At 40.7% G+C, this 13,954-nt stretch overlaps 1 protein-coding gene across 1 annotated transcript; it reads right to left on the reverse strand.

Annotated features, from left to right (window-relative positions):
* Positions 1–7,392: 7,392 nt before the first annotated feature.
* LOC123499332 lies at positions 7,393–8,797 on the reverse strand. The gene is made up of 2 exons (XM_045247209.1): positions 8,344–8,797; positions 7,393–8,078 (listed from the first exon to the last, which is right to left on the reverse strand). Exons 1-2 carry the CDS (start codon positions 8,413–8,415, stop codon positions 7,653–7,655), a joined length of 498 nt encoding a protein of 165 aa, XP_045103144.1. The 5' UTR covers positions 8,416–8,797; the 3' UTR covers positions 7,393–7,652.
* Between the last annotated feature and the right edge of the window lie 5,157 nt (positions 8,798–13,954).

Here is a 13,954-nt window from a genome sequence, read left to right on the forward strand (position 1 = left end):
TTACATCCCGTACCTACTCACTGCTAGGTGAACAGGGGCTACACGTGAAAGGAGACACACCCAAATATCTCCACCCGGCCGGGGAATCGAACCCCGCTCTAACCACTGAGCTACCGGGTGTGTGTGTGTGTGTGTGTGTGTGTGTGAATTCCATTTAGTCACCTTACTCAGATGGTCAATTATTCACCAGACCAACTTAATAATTCCCACTTGCATTTACAATCCTACACTCGTACTATATTATCACACTTCGCATGCACATTACCACCACCACCCCCACCACCACCATCTCAAAGCCCATACTTCCGTCAAGACACTTCAGAGATCTCTAAATGTCCAATCTCGGTATGTAGCAATCTTGTAGGCTTTATCTCTCAATCCCTATCTCTCAATCTCTCTAGTGCCTCATATAGATACAGGAGCTAGACTAATACACGTGATCATCAGAACTAACAATAGGTAACCGTATAGCAGAATCGAGGAGTTGTGGCTCAAATAGTCAGACCGTGGGAGGAAGGTACTGGCGTGCGGAGAAGGTGGAGAGAGTGTGGGTGGGGAAAGGGAGCTTCTTACGTGGTACCAGGCGGTGATATGTGAGGCTGAATACCACACTGAGAAGGCCAGGTGCGGTGGTGTGTGTGTGGGTGTAGGTATGTGTGTAATGGAGAGAGAGAGAGAGAGAGAGAGAGAGAGAGAGAGAGAGAGAGAGAGAGAGAGAGAGAGAGAGAGAGAGAGAGAGAGAGAGAGAGAGAGAGAGAGAGAGAATGTGACTATTCAAATATATGCAAAGGATTACATTTTAAACGTGCTTTTTTTTTATAGAATTATATTACCGTGACCACCTTTAATAGGCACCAATGGTTACATGTCCAGGTTCTTAAAAATATGGGTCTATGGGTCTCGAGCTGATGTTCACTGGGTTGGCACATATCTAATAATGATAGTAAAAATTACAAACAATCATAGTAATAATAGTAATAATGATAATAATAATAATAATAATAATAATAATAATAATAATAATAATAATAATAATAATAATAATAATAATAATAATAATAATAATAATAATAATAATAATAATAATAATAATAATAATAATAATAATAATAATAATAATAATAATAATAATAATAATAATAATAATAATAATAATTGTGATAGAAATAATAATGATAATAATCATAAATATGAGAGAGAGAGAGAGAGAGAGAGGTTTGAGGGTTGGGGCAGGGACACGTGACTCGTGTCGGTCCTTCCTTCCTCTCTCTCTCTCTCTCTCTCTCTCTCTCTCTCTCTCTCTCTCTCTCTCTCTATATATATATATATATATATATATATATATATATATATATATATATATATATATATATATATATATATATATATATATATATATATATATATATATATATATATATATATATATATATATATATATATATATATATATATATATATATATATATATATATATATATATATATATATATATATATATATATATATATATATATATATATATATATATATATATATATATATATATCAGGTTCAGAAAAAAGTACGATAGATTGGACATATTTGGTCGTGAAATTAAAGTACAAAATCAAACTAGGTCGTGATGAAAAAGTTAGAAGAACCCTGCTATAGATCGTTCACCTGTTATGGGCACACACACACACACACACACACACACACACACATCGCATAGTGTAGTTAGCATGTTCGACTCAGAATCGAGTGGTTCCGGGTTCGAGTCCCGGGAAGCGGCGAGGCAAATGGGAGAACCTCTAATTGTGTAGCCCCTGTTCATCTAGCAGTAAATAGGTACGGGATGTAACTCGAGGGGTTGTGGCCTCGCTTTCCCGGTGTGTGGAGTGTGTTGTGGTCTCAGTCCTACCCGAAGATCGGTCTCTGAGCTCTGAGCTCGCTCCGTAATTGGGAAGACTGGCTGGGTAACCAGCAGACGACCGTGATGAATTACACTCTCTCTCTCTCTCTCTCTCTCTCTCTCTCTCTCTCTTGACAGAAGAAGGTATTTGAGTGGTCTCAGTGTTTCCAAAGTCCTAAATAATAATTTAACAAGATTTAACATCATAAATAGTAAAACCAAACAAGCCACGGAGATTATTAGTCGAGTTCCCAAGTGTTTTTCTTATTCAAATTATTGATCTGCCACTAGAACCATGACAAACCTTAAAAACCTGTGCAACCTCAGCTAGACAACTAGAGCTCTAAATACAGTGAAGGTGCGGCGTAGGAGTGTTTCAGAAAATTACAAGTGGCAGGTGGAGAGTGAAGTGCCGCACCAGCAACAGATGTAGCAGCCACCACACACATCACAGCAGGACCCACGCCACTTCAGCCACCAGCCTTCATGTCACCTGGAGCACGCTTATCTCAATGTTAAGCAATATCTGTTTCGTGTGGCAGTGAAGCAGTGAGGATAATGGTAGGCTGAAAAGGCTCTCGTTAAAGCTGTAAGGGTTTTAATCTCTTCTGTACCAGGACATGTTTTCATATTCATTCTGATTACTATTTTTGGCGATTTTATACAGCTTCAGAAACATATGTTGGGATTAGAATAGTAAAGACTCTGGCCATTAATCCTTTGACCTCCATAGACCATTCCTAATGCAAATAACATTGACTAATCATACCCATAAATCAAGATAAAAATGCGTCTCAGTACTGAAAGCGTTAAGGCGGTGTCACACTAGCACTTTTTCCGTCGATTTTTCAACGTTCCGCATGAACTTATCGCATGAATTTGTCAGACGATAGGGATCGTTTCCGTCTGCAAATTTTTCGCCTTTGTTTTTTACATACCAAGACCAAGCCCACAAGACTTGCCGCGTCTCCTCAACCTGCTTCTACGTGCATTGGTTCTACCACTAACCATGAACGCATCCATGCACGCTTTTTGGCTTGTTTAGCTCGTCTAACTTTCGTAATACAGTATATTACGTTCAGAGCAGCGTATCTTTGCCGCTGCGTGGCCTCCATGTTTGTGTTTACATTGTGTTGGCGGGAAGTGACGACGAAAAGTGACGACGAAACACCGTTTGTGTGTGACACGCCGCAGCCAATATATTGTCGATTTTCTGAAAAACGACGGAAAAAGTGCTAGTGTGACACCGCCTTTAGGGTGATTTTAAGGTTCAAGTGTGGGGTGAGGGAACGGCGGGGTACTTAGGTTGGGCGGGAAGAAATGAGAAGCTAACACGTGTTATTCTTAGATCGTTTCATTTTCCTGTATTGGTTTAAGAAAATTCTAATTCATGTTAATCTGAGCTGCGTTTGTCTGGGGATGCGATACGTTTAGACAAGACACAATTAGCGAATACATATTTGGTGAGTTTGATCATTGGATGGGATAATACATTGTCATGTTCAGTTGGCTCCTTACTTGAAGCAGTTTTCCTATCGAAGTTCCTAACAAAAGTGACATCTGTGATCACTCAGCTTTTACATAGCAGCTGCCATTAGCTAGAACTGCCTCTGACGCGTATCCTGGGTCACTTTGATTTCATCCTTTTCTCCTTTCATCCCCCTTCCCGCCCACATACCTCTTAATTTTTCCTTCATCCCCCTCTCTCTCTCTCTCTCTCTCTCTCTCTCTCTCTCTCTCTCTCTCTCTCTCTCTCAAAGGTATTCTTTATTATGGTTTGTATTTGTGAGCTCTGCAGTCGGTGAACCATTTGCGTTTGTTTCTGTTCTCAATGCAACTGTTCAGGTCTGTATAAAAGCCTCGGCTTAACGGACCTGGCCTTATCACTATCAGTATTCATTGTACAAATTATATATCTTGTCAATCAAGAGGCAACTAAAGATATCAATATCAATATCTCTCTCTCTCTCTCTCTCTCTCTCTCTCTCTCTCTCCCTCTCAACCTACACATTCATGCACATCAAACCTTCCTCCTGTCCTCCTTGCATATAATTGTTTAACGGACATACTTGTGTTAAAAGAATCAGCGAGTAAAGGAAACCCGGAATCAACAACTAAAACATACAATGCTTCAAATGTGGCTCAAGTAAAGCTCGCATGCCTCGTTCAGAGCGCCACCATGACGTTATTGAAGACACGGATCTTTATTACTCCCTCCTTCCTCCCAGTGTCTTTTTGGTCACTTTTTTTTCCATACATATGGTATTTCTTACAATGAAATGAGTAAGTTCTAGTAGCAGGAGGAAAGAATGAGGAATGAAAGTGTGAGGGAATTTGGTATTATTATTATTATTAGTAGTAGTAGTAGTAGTAGTAGTAGTAGTAGTAGTAGTAGTAGTAGTAGTAGTAGTAGTAGTAGTAGTAGTAGTAGTAGTAGTAGTAGTAGTAGTAGTAGTAGTTGTTGTTGTTGTTGTTGTTGTTAAAAGAGTGTGTGTGTGTGTGTGTGTGTGTTGTACAGTACATTGTTCTTTTTGAGGCACCTAATATTAGCCTAATGCTTCTAAATCAGCTCAATACATTTACATTTTGCTTTTAAAGGTATACAATTAACATCTCGCTCTTTTCCTGAATAAATAGAGGGATAGTGAAGGCACAGCTGGGGAGGGGAAGGTAACCATTAACAGTGAAGAGGAACGTTAACAAGCAAGCTGGCATTACTAAACAAACGATAAATCCTGACATTGATCTAGGAAGTGTCAGTCACCCACTTTCCCTTCTATCGCGACAACTATCACGCAAGGAGGAGAAACATGTTTAATGCATAACTAAACATGTTCGTCACTAAAAAAATAAGTTGTTTATAGTTAGAGCAGGGTAAGTGTGTGTGTGTGTGTGTGTGTGTGTGTGTGTGTGTGTGTGTGTGTGTGTGTGTGTGTGTGTGTGTGTATGTGCGTAACTTATCTGCCTTATCTACACAACTAAGCACTATCACCTGTTCTCTCCCACGAATTTTTTTTTTTTTTTTCCTTATCTTCTGACCTGCATTTTTCCCGCCTTCTGCACTCCCAAGTACTTTTGTTATGTTTCTATATTAATTTCTAACCGTGTTTAACTCATATTTCCCTCTTCACACTTTACTATCTTTCCTGCGAGCCTCTCCAATCTGTTCTCTGCTTGTAATATTGATAACCTAAGCGGGCTTATCATGTTGACTCTTCTGACACTGAGTAAAAAATGAGCGTGAATAAGTGCTTGAATAAACATGTTTTTAATTGCCTTATGTCAAGGTTTGCCGGGATTTGGTTACTGCGAGGCCCTGCAGAGATTGTGAGGATTTAAGGAGTGGTTGATTGGTGGTGCTATTTGCTACCTAAGTCTGGCTGGGTACAGTAAAGAAAGAGAAAAAAGAATGGTTAAGTTTATGATTAAGATCATAAACACTATTAAAGATGATAAAGAACGAGAACAAAATAGCAGCACAGTTTGTGACTATATATAGTCTTACGTAGTGAAAGGAGATGGTGAACAAAAAGAACAAGAAGAAAAGAAAGATAAAGGTTATGATATGGTCAGATACACTTAAATAAAAATGCAATAGAAGAAGGAAAGAAGTTATTAAGTTTTCGGACGTATACTGACACAATGAAAGGACAAAATCTAGAACAAGAACAATGCATATCAAAATATCATCCTTGTCCCTTAACCAACAGTGACAGGAGTGAGGAGAGGCAGCGGGAACCAAGAGGTTCACTGAGTAGATTAGGTGGTGTTAGTGAGGAAGCAGTGAGAAAGTAACACTTGTTTTGTACAGCTACTGCTCCTTTGACAAACAAGGAGGCATTTTGGATGTAAAGCAAGAACTGTTAAATAATGCTGAAAAATAATAAATTAATAGATCTATCTATCTATGTATCTATACTGGGTGGTCTAGGAGAAATATATATATATATATATATATATATATATATATATATATATATATATATATATATATATATATATATATATATATATATATATATATATATATATATATATATATATATATAGTCTGCGCGAAAGGTCACCGCGTCCCACAAAAGACACTTGGTAGGCCACGTTAAGGTACCTGAGAGAACAAGAATACTTCTCAAGAGGCAGCTGGAGGTCAATCCCAGCCTTACAGGACACCAAATTAAGGAAGGGAACTTATTAGTTAGTGTCTCTCTCAGTACTGTCCACGATACTTTGCGGCGTGACCTTGAGTACCGCAGTTACCGGTCGGGCAAAGAAAAACCACTTATAAATAACTCTCAGAGAAAGAAAAGAACCCAGTTTGCAAAGAAATATCAAGATGTAGAGAGGATGTGGGTACTGGTGAGGAAAAACAGCACATCAGTGACCCTGAAAATTAACTATACAGCAAGAAAAACTTATGATGAAATAGCTGCCACTCTCCAAGAACTGTTTCCCTATCTGCAGGGCGTTGTTGGGGGTGAGGATTGAATACTTGTGATGATTTAATTTGATCGCCATCGTCACCAGAGGAAGACATCTTGTTAGGTTACTGGGTAGCTGTTTGTTTACACTCACTTCCCGCCAACCAGCCAATACTTCCAAGTCACTATGTGTGAGCATGTTCCAACTAGAAGGGCTCAGTCGATACTTCTAGCGATTTGCAATTTCAATCACACATTGACACATGTGAACCCACCTTAATTCAAGTTGTAACAGACATTCACATTATCACTAAGAAAATATATTGTTGTCAGTTAAGAAAGAATAACTAAAACCTCACTCTGAAAGTCCCAGGAACAAAGGAACACTCACCACCACCAGTCCAGGAAGCATATTCCCAAAGTCTGAAGGGGTATAAAATAAGGAGTTTGAATAAGGGTGGCAACATGACTAAAGAGAAGCCAGTGCGTTAATGGTCCACTGCTTCTCCTACTTGGACCTCCCTCCCACATTTACATCCAAAACATTACCAGGCGCCCATTGGAAATACATATTCATAGGAATGCCTGAGTTACTCTCCTTATTTTCCTTCTTATGTTCACCCTATCTTCTCCATTGGGCACTTCCGATCACAACCTCATATTTGTATCTTATCCTGTTTCTCCAATCTCTCCTCAGGATGCCCAAGCCAGAAGTGTCTCTGGCATTATATCTCTGCCAGTTGTGGGGACCTGAGGAGATATTATGCTGATTTCTCCTGGAATGATTACTGTTTATGTGTCAGAGACTCATCTCTGTGTGCTGAACGTATAACGGAGGTGATAGTGTCTGGCATGGAGGAGTACATTCCTCACTTTTTCTCAACCTGGAGGGGACCTGAGGGACTTATCACTTTAGTTTTAGTTGAAATATCATAATTAGCCCTTGGCAGGTTACCACATAGAGCTGCTTACCTTTAGTACTCCATTACAGTACTTATGTACTTATGTCCTGCAAGGTCAAGGACATCCAAGCGACTAAGATTAGTGGATTCTTTCGTGGGGCATTCACAAACCCAGCTCAAAACTAAATACATTTTATTGAATAACATATAAGCAAGCGTAACAACTCCAGTAAGTCCTCGTTATACAGTAGTTCTTTATCCGGTAAATTCAGTTATGGTATTTGGAAATTACAACCCTCGATTCGATATACGGTAAGAAAAATTCACAGATACGGTATCCGCTCATGTCATCCAAGAGGGCCGAGCACGGGGGAGCAGGGGTGATGACGTCATCCACAGTACACCTCCCCGCCACTCACAGTATTTTTGCAACCAATTTCACAACTTCTTGCATGAACCATATTTGATTTGTATGTATAAGTTTGTCGTAGGTTGCTTCCACAATGTTTCCCAAGCTTGAAGCCTCAACAGACGCTGATTTTTTTTTTTGTTAATATTATTCACATAAGTTTGCAATGTCTCCACACAAGAGTCAATATCTGAGGCAACACTTGATGGCCTCTTTCTTTTCCTTGTTGCCGTGGGCCTCACTGGCAATTTTTGGTGACACGGAGCACCAGCTTCAGCACTGCTACTAGTACCAGGTGATGGCTGTGGGCTGGATTCCTGTTGCAAGCGTGTAACCTCTCCAGACGGCACAGTCTTGCAATCTGTCACCTGTAGGTCCAGCCTAGTTAGACAAGGCATTTCCTCCTCCTTCATGAAGCCATCTGGTGAAAGGCAAAGTGTCGGCACCAAGTTAACCTGTGAAGATACCAGGAAAACAAAAGGAAAAATATTAGTTAGTGAATAAACAGATTAAAGTTAAGATTTCAGTTGTTATTGTAGTGTGGCACAATTTGAATACTGTACTGGGCTGTATTCTTTACAATTACCCAGTACTTACCTAAGTTAATTGTAAATCTCAAATCAGTTACGTGGAATATTTTCTATTATATGTACAGTATGAATATTAAACAAAATATGTCTTGAACATGCATGAAAAGCAATTGGAAATATTGTACTGTACCTGCTCAGAATTGGGTACCACATAAGTAGATGTGGTGTTACTGGTATCAACCAGGCTGTCCACCAGGAACATTGCAGTCTCAAATAAAGGCCACTTCTGTCCAGGCTGTCCAGCAGATCCACTTGGTGCCTTCTGAATCTTCCTGTAGAGATTCAGGAAATAGGTCCGAATGTTCTTGAATTTTATCCGGACATGTTCTGCAAGGTAAATATATACTGTTAGTTGGCAGTTATTTTAGACGTTAAATATGTGACCCAAACTAACCTATCTTAATTTAACCTAATTTAACCTAACCTAAACTAACCTAACCACATCTTAATCAAACTTAACCATAGCTTCCTTTAGCGAGGTCTGCAAACTCAACTGAACCAATTTTAACCTAACTAAATCTATCTTAGCCTAACCCAATCCCCTTTATGATTTGGTCTTAGCGGTTACATTGAGCTGCCCCCAATGTGTTGCATTTTATCGAGTAAACCAGTATTCTCAATCTTTCATCCCTTTCTCTGATATTTTCTGGAATTCCACTCTCTACCTGCTTCTATATCTCCCCCTTCCTATGACTTGAACTGTTTCAAGAGGGAGGTATCAAGACCCTTGTCCCATTCTTTAAGCCAACTCAGAAGCCACTCTTTTAGGGACCGGCACCTCAGTGTTTTTTTGTTTTGTTTTTTCCCCTCACAATGGATTGTTGTTGCCCTTGGCCAGTACCCTCTTTGCATAAAAAAAAAAGCACAATAAGATGCAGAATAAGGCCTTCCTCAGAATTGACCTATAAGTTGGTCTTACATATTATACTATAGTCCGACTCAAATATGAAGGCCGCTGAGGGGGGAAACCTAACGGGGATTTCCCGGCTGCGGCGTCGCCAAGCATCGTAGCACATGTTTCGATCTCATTATTAACTTACATCTTAATGAACCGACATAAAAGTGTATTCCTCTAAATTTCTACTAAGGATGTATAGAGAGTTTTGAATATTGTTTTAGTGTAATGAAGACAATGATTTTGTATAGATACCACAAAATGTAGCACCACTGCTCTCCAGCGTTGCTACTTTTCAAGGTTGGACATGGGTGAGGTCAACCTCCCTGACCGCTGCTAATCCCCAGGTCAGATCGAGTCTCTCCTCCCCTCCCTGTCGCTCAGGATGGAAGGTGAATATCTCGTCCGCGCTACTCGCCATCGCAACCTTCATAGTCAAGAGAAATTAATTATTTACAGCGTCAACAAGTTCTGCTTAGAGGATTCTTTTATTATCAATGTGGAGGACACTTCTGACGAAGAACTGTCTGATTAAATAGCTGAGAGAGGATTATGCCTACAGGGTAAAACCTCTATAAAAAAAAAAAAAAAAAACGCACCTTAACTCTTACCTCATGGGTGGTGTGGAAAAAGAGTAAAATAAAACAACAAAAAAGATGCATGTCTACTTGTCTATTTTAGAGAGAGAGAGAGAGAGAGAGAGAGAGAGAGAGAGAGAGAGAGAGTGTGTGTGTGTGTGTGTGTGTGTGTGTGTGCGTCACAGGAGAACCAATACGTAAACTGTTGAAAGACTCGCGCAAGCAGGATTATACACACACACACACACACACACACACGTGCATGAGAGAACTATATAGTAATAGGAAACAGGAGGAAATAGTAACAAGCCAGAGAGAGAGAGAGAGAGAGAGAGAGAGAGAGAGAGAGAGATGGGAGTTTCTCCACACTTCAGTGTTAATCCTATACTCGTAATTGGGGCTGCGACGTTTGGCGACGCCGCAGCCGGGGAATCCCGATAGGTCTCCCCCTCAGCAGCCTTCATATTTGAGTCGGATTATAACTGTTTTTAATATATGGGTGAAGGTTCGAATGAACAGTGTTAGGTTAAGTTAGATTAGGTTAAGTTTGGTTACATAAAGTTAGGATCTATAAGGTTAGGTTGGATTACAAAAAACAAAGAAGTTAGGTTAGGTTAGCTTACAATTGGTTAGGTTAGGTTAAGAGCACTCATTTAAACCTTCATTCATGTGTTAAGGACAGTTAATACAATATGTAGGCCCAACTTTTAGGTCAATTTTGAAGGACCTATTTTGCATATCTAGCCCAATAAGAAATTATCACTTGTGTGAATATTGTACAGATTGGAGAGGATTTGTTGCCCTACAGATTGCTCGAAAAGTGTTGTGGTGGACCTAATATTACTCTTGACCTGTACAAATATTCATGAAACGAATATTATGCTATCAATAATCAAGTATAATAGCTTACCTCCAGTTAGCTGGCGGAGCTCCTCAAACTGTTGCCTCATGACACTGGCAATCTGGGAGAAAACCTCCTGTCTCAGCTTGATTTTGTGGTAATCTGGTTGTTTAGGATCCCACACATTGTGGTGTTCTCTTATCAATTCCAAACGCAGTGCCTTAGCCTCCCGTGACCAGGGAAGCTTTTCAAATTTCACACTCATTGTTGTAAACACGAGGAACGCTCAGCTGATGATTTCCTCTTCTTGTGCCCACAATTGCCGACCTCGGGAGAAAATAACCAACATACTGGTTGCCGAGATTTCTCGAGAAAATTCGCCGACTTAGCCGCGAAATGCTGCCCACTTTGAATCTCGGCAGAAAATTCTGGAGTTAGTTGCTTGTGCTCGGTGGTATCGAAAAAGCTCTGAAAACTCTGAACTCTAAAGGAACGTGACCCAAATTCTGTCAGGAGTAGCAAAGTGGCTCATGACGTAAAGAAAGGTGTCAAGATTTATCAAGAAATCTATGATGAAAAAACAAGAAAAACTAAACACTCCTCCATCTACTCGTTCTTCAAGCCAGTCAGACATGCCGTCCTTGTGCCGACCCTGCTGCAGCTGGCCTTTCCTCAATATTCTCTTTCTTCAAACCATTGAAACGTGCCGACCCTGCTACAGCTAGCCCTACTACATCTGCTTCCGACAGTGCAGACGACGACGTCTTATCCTCGTCTGCCCACGCAGCGGAAGATAAGTAAGGGCTGAAATCCCTACTGTCCCTTATGCTGGACTCACACATACATGATTGTGGTGCCCCGACAGGCACGATTGGAATCGGGGCTAAAAAGTGCACGATTGCTCCCGAAAATGCAGGACAGGGCCGAGAGCCGAGAAAGACACGATTATCGGGCATATCGGGGGGAGTGATTGGGGTGGTGTTGCACCTAACGTGGCACTGCTGCCCCGACATGAAATGATGATATGCTCGTTTCGGCGCGACAGGGGCGATGAACCCCCGACAACACCCTCATTTGCAAATTGCATCGCCCCATACGGCCTGGCAGGGGCATATCATCGTTGCATATGGGGTGAAAAAAGCGATGGTACAGGTGTGTCGGAGCGACAACCCCGATGCATGCTAGACATATATATAGGCAGCCCACCACAACACCAGGTAAACGCTCCAGCACCAGCCCTCAATAGTGCCACATCACCAGTGACTCAACACCACCACAAGCATGGACAGTTCCACGAAGGAAATAATTATGCTGGGGGTATGTGGTATGAGATACCACTTACTGAGGGCTCTTGTCGTCGACCACTTTCTACTACCAGAGCCCAAACCAAGACGGAAGCGAAGGGCCTGGGTGTGACCCTACCTCCAGAAAAGACTGAAGTATGGACACTACGACACCCTCATGGACAAATTGTATAAGGAGAACCCAGACCTGTACAAGAATTACACCAGGATGGACAGGGAGCTCTTTGACAGCATCGTTGAGGTCGTGACCCGGGGTGAGAGAGCCGACTGGCGTGATCGTGTCGCCGCTGCCTGGCAGAGCGGGCGGAACGTCACCTGTGACGGTTGGAGGGAGCGGCGGTGCTGCCCTCTACATACGTCATCACAGTTTCCCCCGCCCCTGCCGCCCTTCGCGGCCCGCAAGGGGGCGATGGTGCAACGATAGCCCTGTACCATTCGCCCCTGGCGCCCATTTCGACCCGATATTCCTTGATAGCTACACTGTTTGACAGTTGTCGGCCAGTCGGCTGAAAATTTTGAGCAGGTTCAAAATTTTTGCCCCGATGCCAGGACATCCCCCGCAACGCCCGCATGCACTGTATGTTGCCCCATGACCCGAAACACCCAGATCACACACGATTGATGCCCCGAAAGTGTTTTTTCGTCCCCCGATGCCAAATTTCAGCCATCGTGCCTGTCGGGGCACCACAATCGTGTATGTGTGAGTCCAGCATTAGCCTCAGGAAGGACATCATCTGAGAATACATGGCGATTGAATGGTACATAAAAAACATTTTCTGTTTATTTCTTTTGCGCAGTACTTTACTTTATATATATATATATATATATATATATATATATATATATATATATATATATATATATATATATATATATATATATATATATATATATATATATTTTTTTTTTTTTTTTTTTTTTTTTCATGATTATTTTCATGTATTTTTATTTCTGTAGGGGTGACTTTCGACGTGCTGGAACGCATTCCCTAATATTACATTTTATAATGGGTTTGGTATACGGTAAATTCGATATGCAGTAAGGTTTTCAGGAACACATATGTACCAGATAACGAGGACTTATTGTACACAAAAAAAAACACATGGTAAAACAACACGACCACATCTTTCTCTAACAATCTTCTTCACTGTACTCTACTCAACTCAAATTACAGATTCTTCATTTCCTCAGTTACTCATCTTAAGCTCTCATGACATTTAGCATGTTAACATGTCATATATCTAACACTAGTAACATAATATCATCACTACACCACTACTTCGATGATCACTACATGCAAAGAATGACAAAAAAATGACTTACAATAATACAGCATATATCACAAGACTACAAAGCATCTAGGAAAATACTCTAAGTATTATTCATGTAAAAGGCAAGGCAGAGGATGACCCAAGGCTTAATGGTCAGAAACTCTTACCAGAGTGTCTTGTACCAAGTGTTCAAGGTAAGATCTATCTCCCTCTCTCTGCCATCCTCACCTTTCACTCTGCCTTATATATGCTCATCGTTACATTTAATTTTTTGGTGTGTGCTGTGACCATTGTTACATTTCAATTCACCACTGGGTCACATGTCTCTGATTCACCCTATTTTTCCTTTCTTTTATGAATTTCCTCAGTTATTTTTCATAGCATGCTGGATTCCCTTGTTACTTCTCGTAGCATGCGTACTTTTAATTGTATTTATCAAACATTTCAGAGCCATCTGATTAGAGCACCTAAGATTTTATGATACTCCCTCGTTTCTTGTATACCTGTGTCATGTTTTTTTTTTTTTTTTTTGTCAGCTATCTCTTTGTCACAGAGAGTTTAGGCTGCCATACAAAGATCTTTTGTGGAGATCCTCCATGGTTGTTAATCACTGACGGTCTGTCTTTAACACGCTTGCCTCTGTGGAAGCCTCGTCTTTTTTTTTTTTTTTTTCCTCCCCAATGCTGTGGCCTATAGTGCCTGTAGGCATACTTGAAAAGTATGTGTGGGAAGCGCTGTTCAGCTTCTGCCCATTAAAAATTAGTGGTGTAGGCAATTTTATTTATAGTGGTACCCATGTTAGGGACCATATCACCACCCAAGCGCATCTTTGGTGTAACCACCTAGAACCTG

The sequence above is a fragment of the Portunus trituberculatus genome, chromosome 49 (genome assembly GCF_017591435.1).
Source record: "Portunus trituberculatus isolate SZX2019 chromosome 49, ASM1759143v1, whole genome shotgun sequence".
NCBI lineage: Eukaryota > Metazoa > Arthropoda > Malacostraca > Decapoda > Portunidae > Portunus > Portunus trituberculatus.

Bases quoted from the DNA above. Each gene is read 5' to 3' on its own strand.
- LOC123499332 (XM_045247209.1), bottom strand. From the start codon at position 8,415: ATGTTCCTGGTGGACAGCCTGGTTGATACCAGTAACACCACATCTACT. The intron at 8,079-8,343 runs GTACAGTACAAT...GTATCTTCACAG, and splicing joins TGGTACCCAATTCTGAGCAG to GTTAACTTGGTGCCGACACT.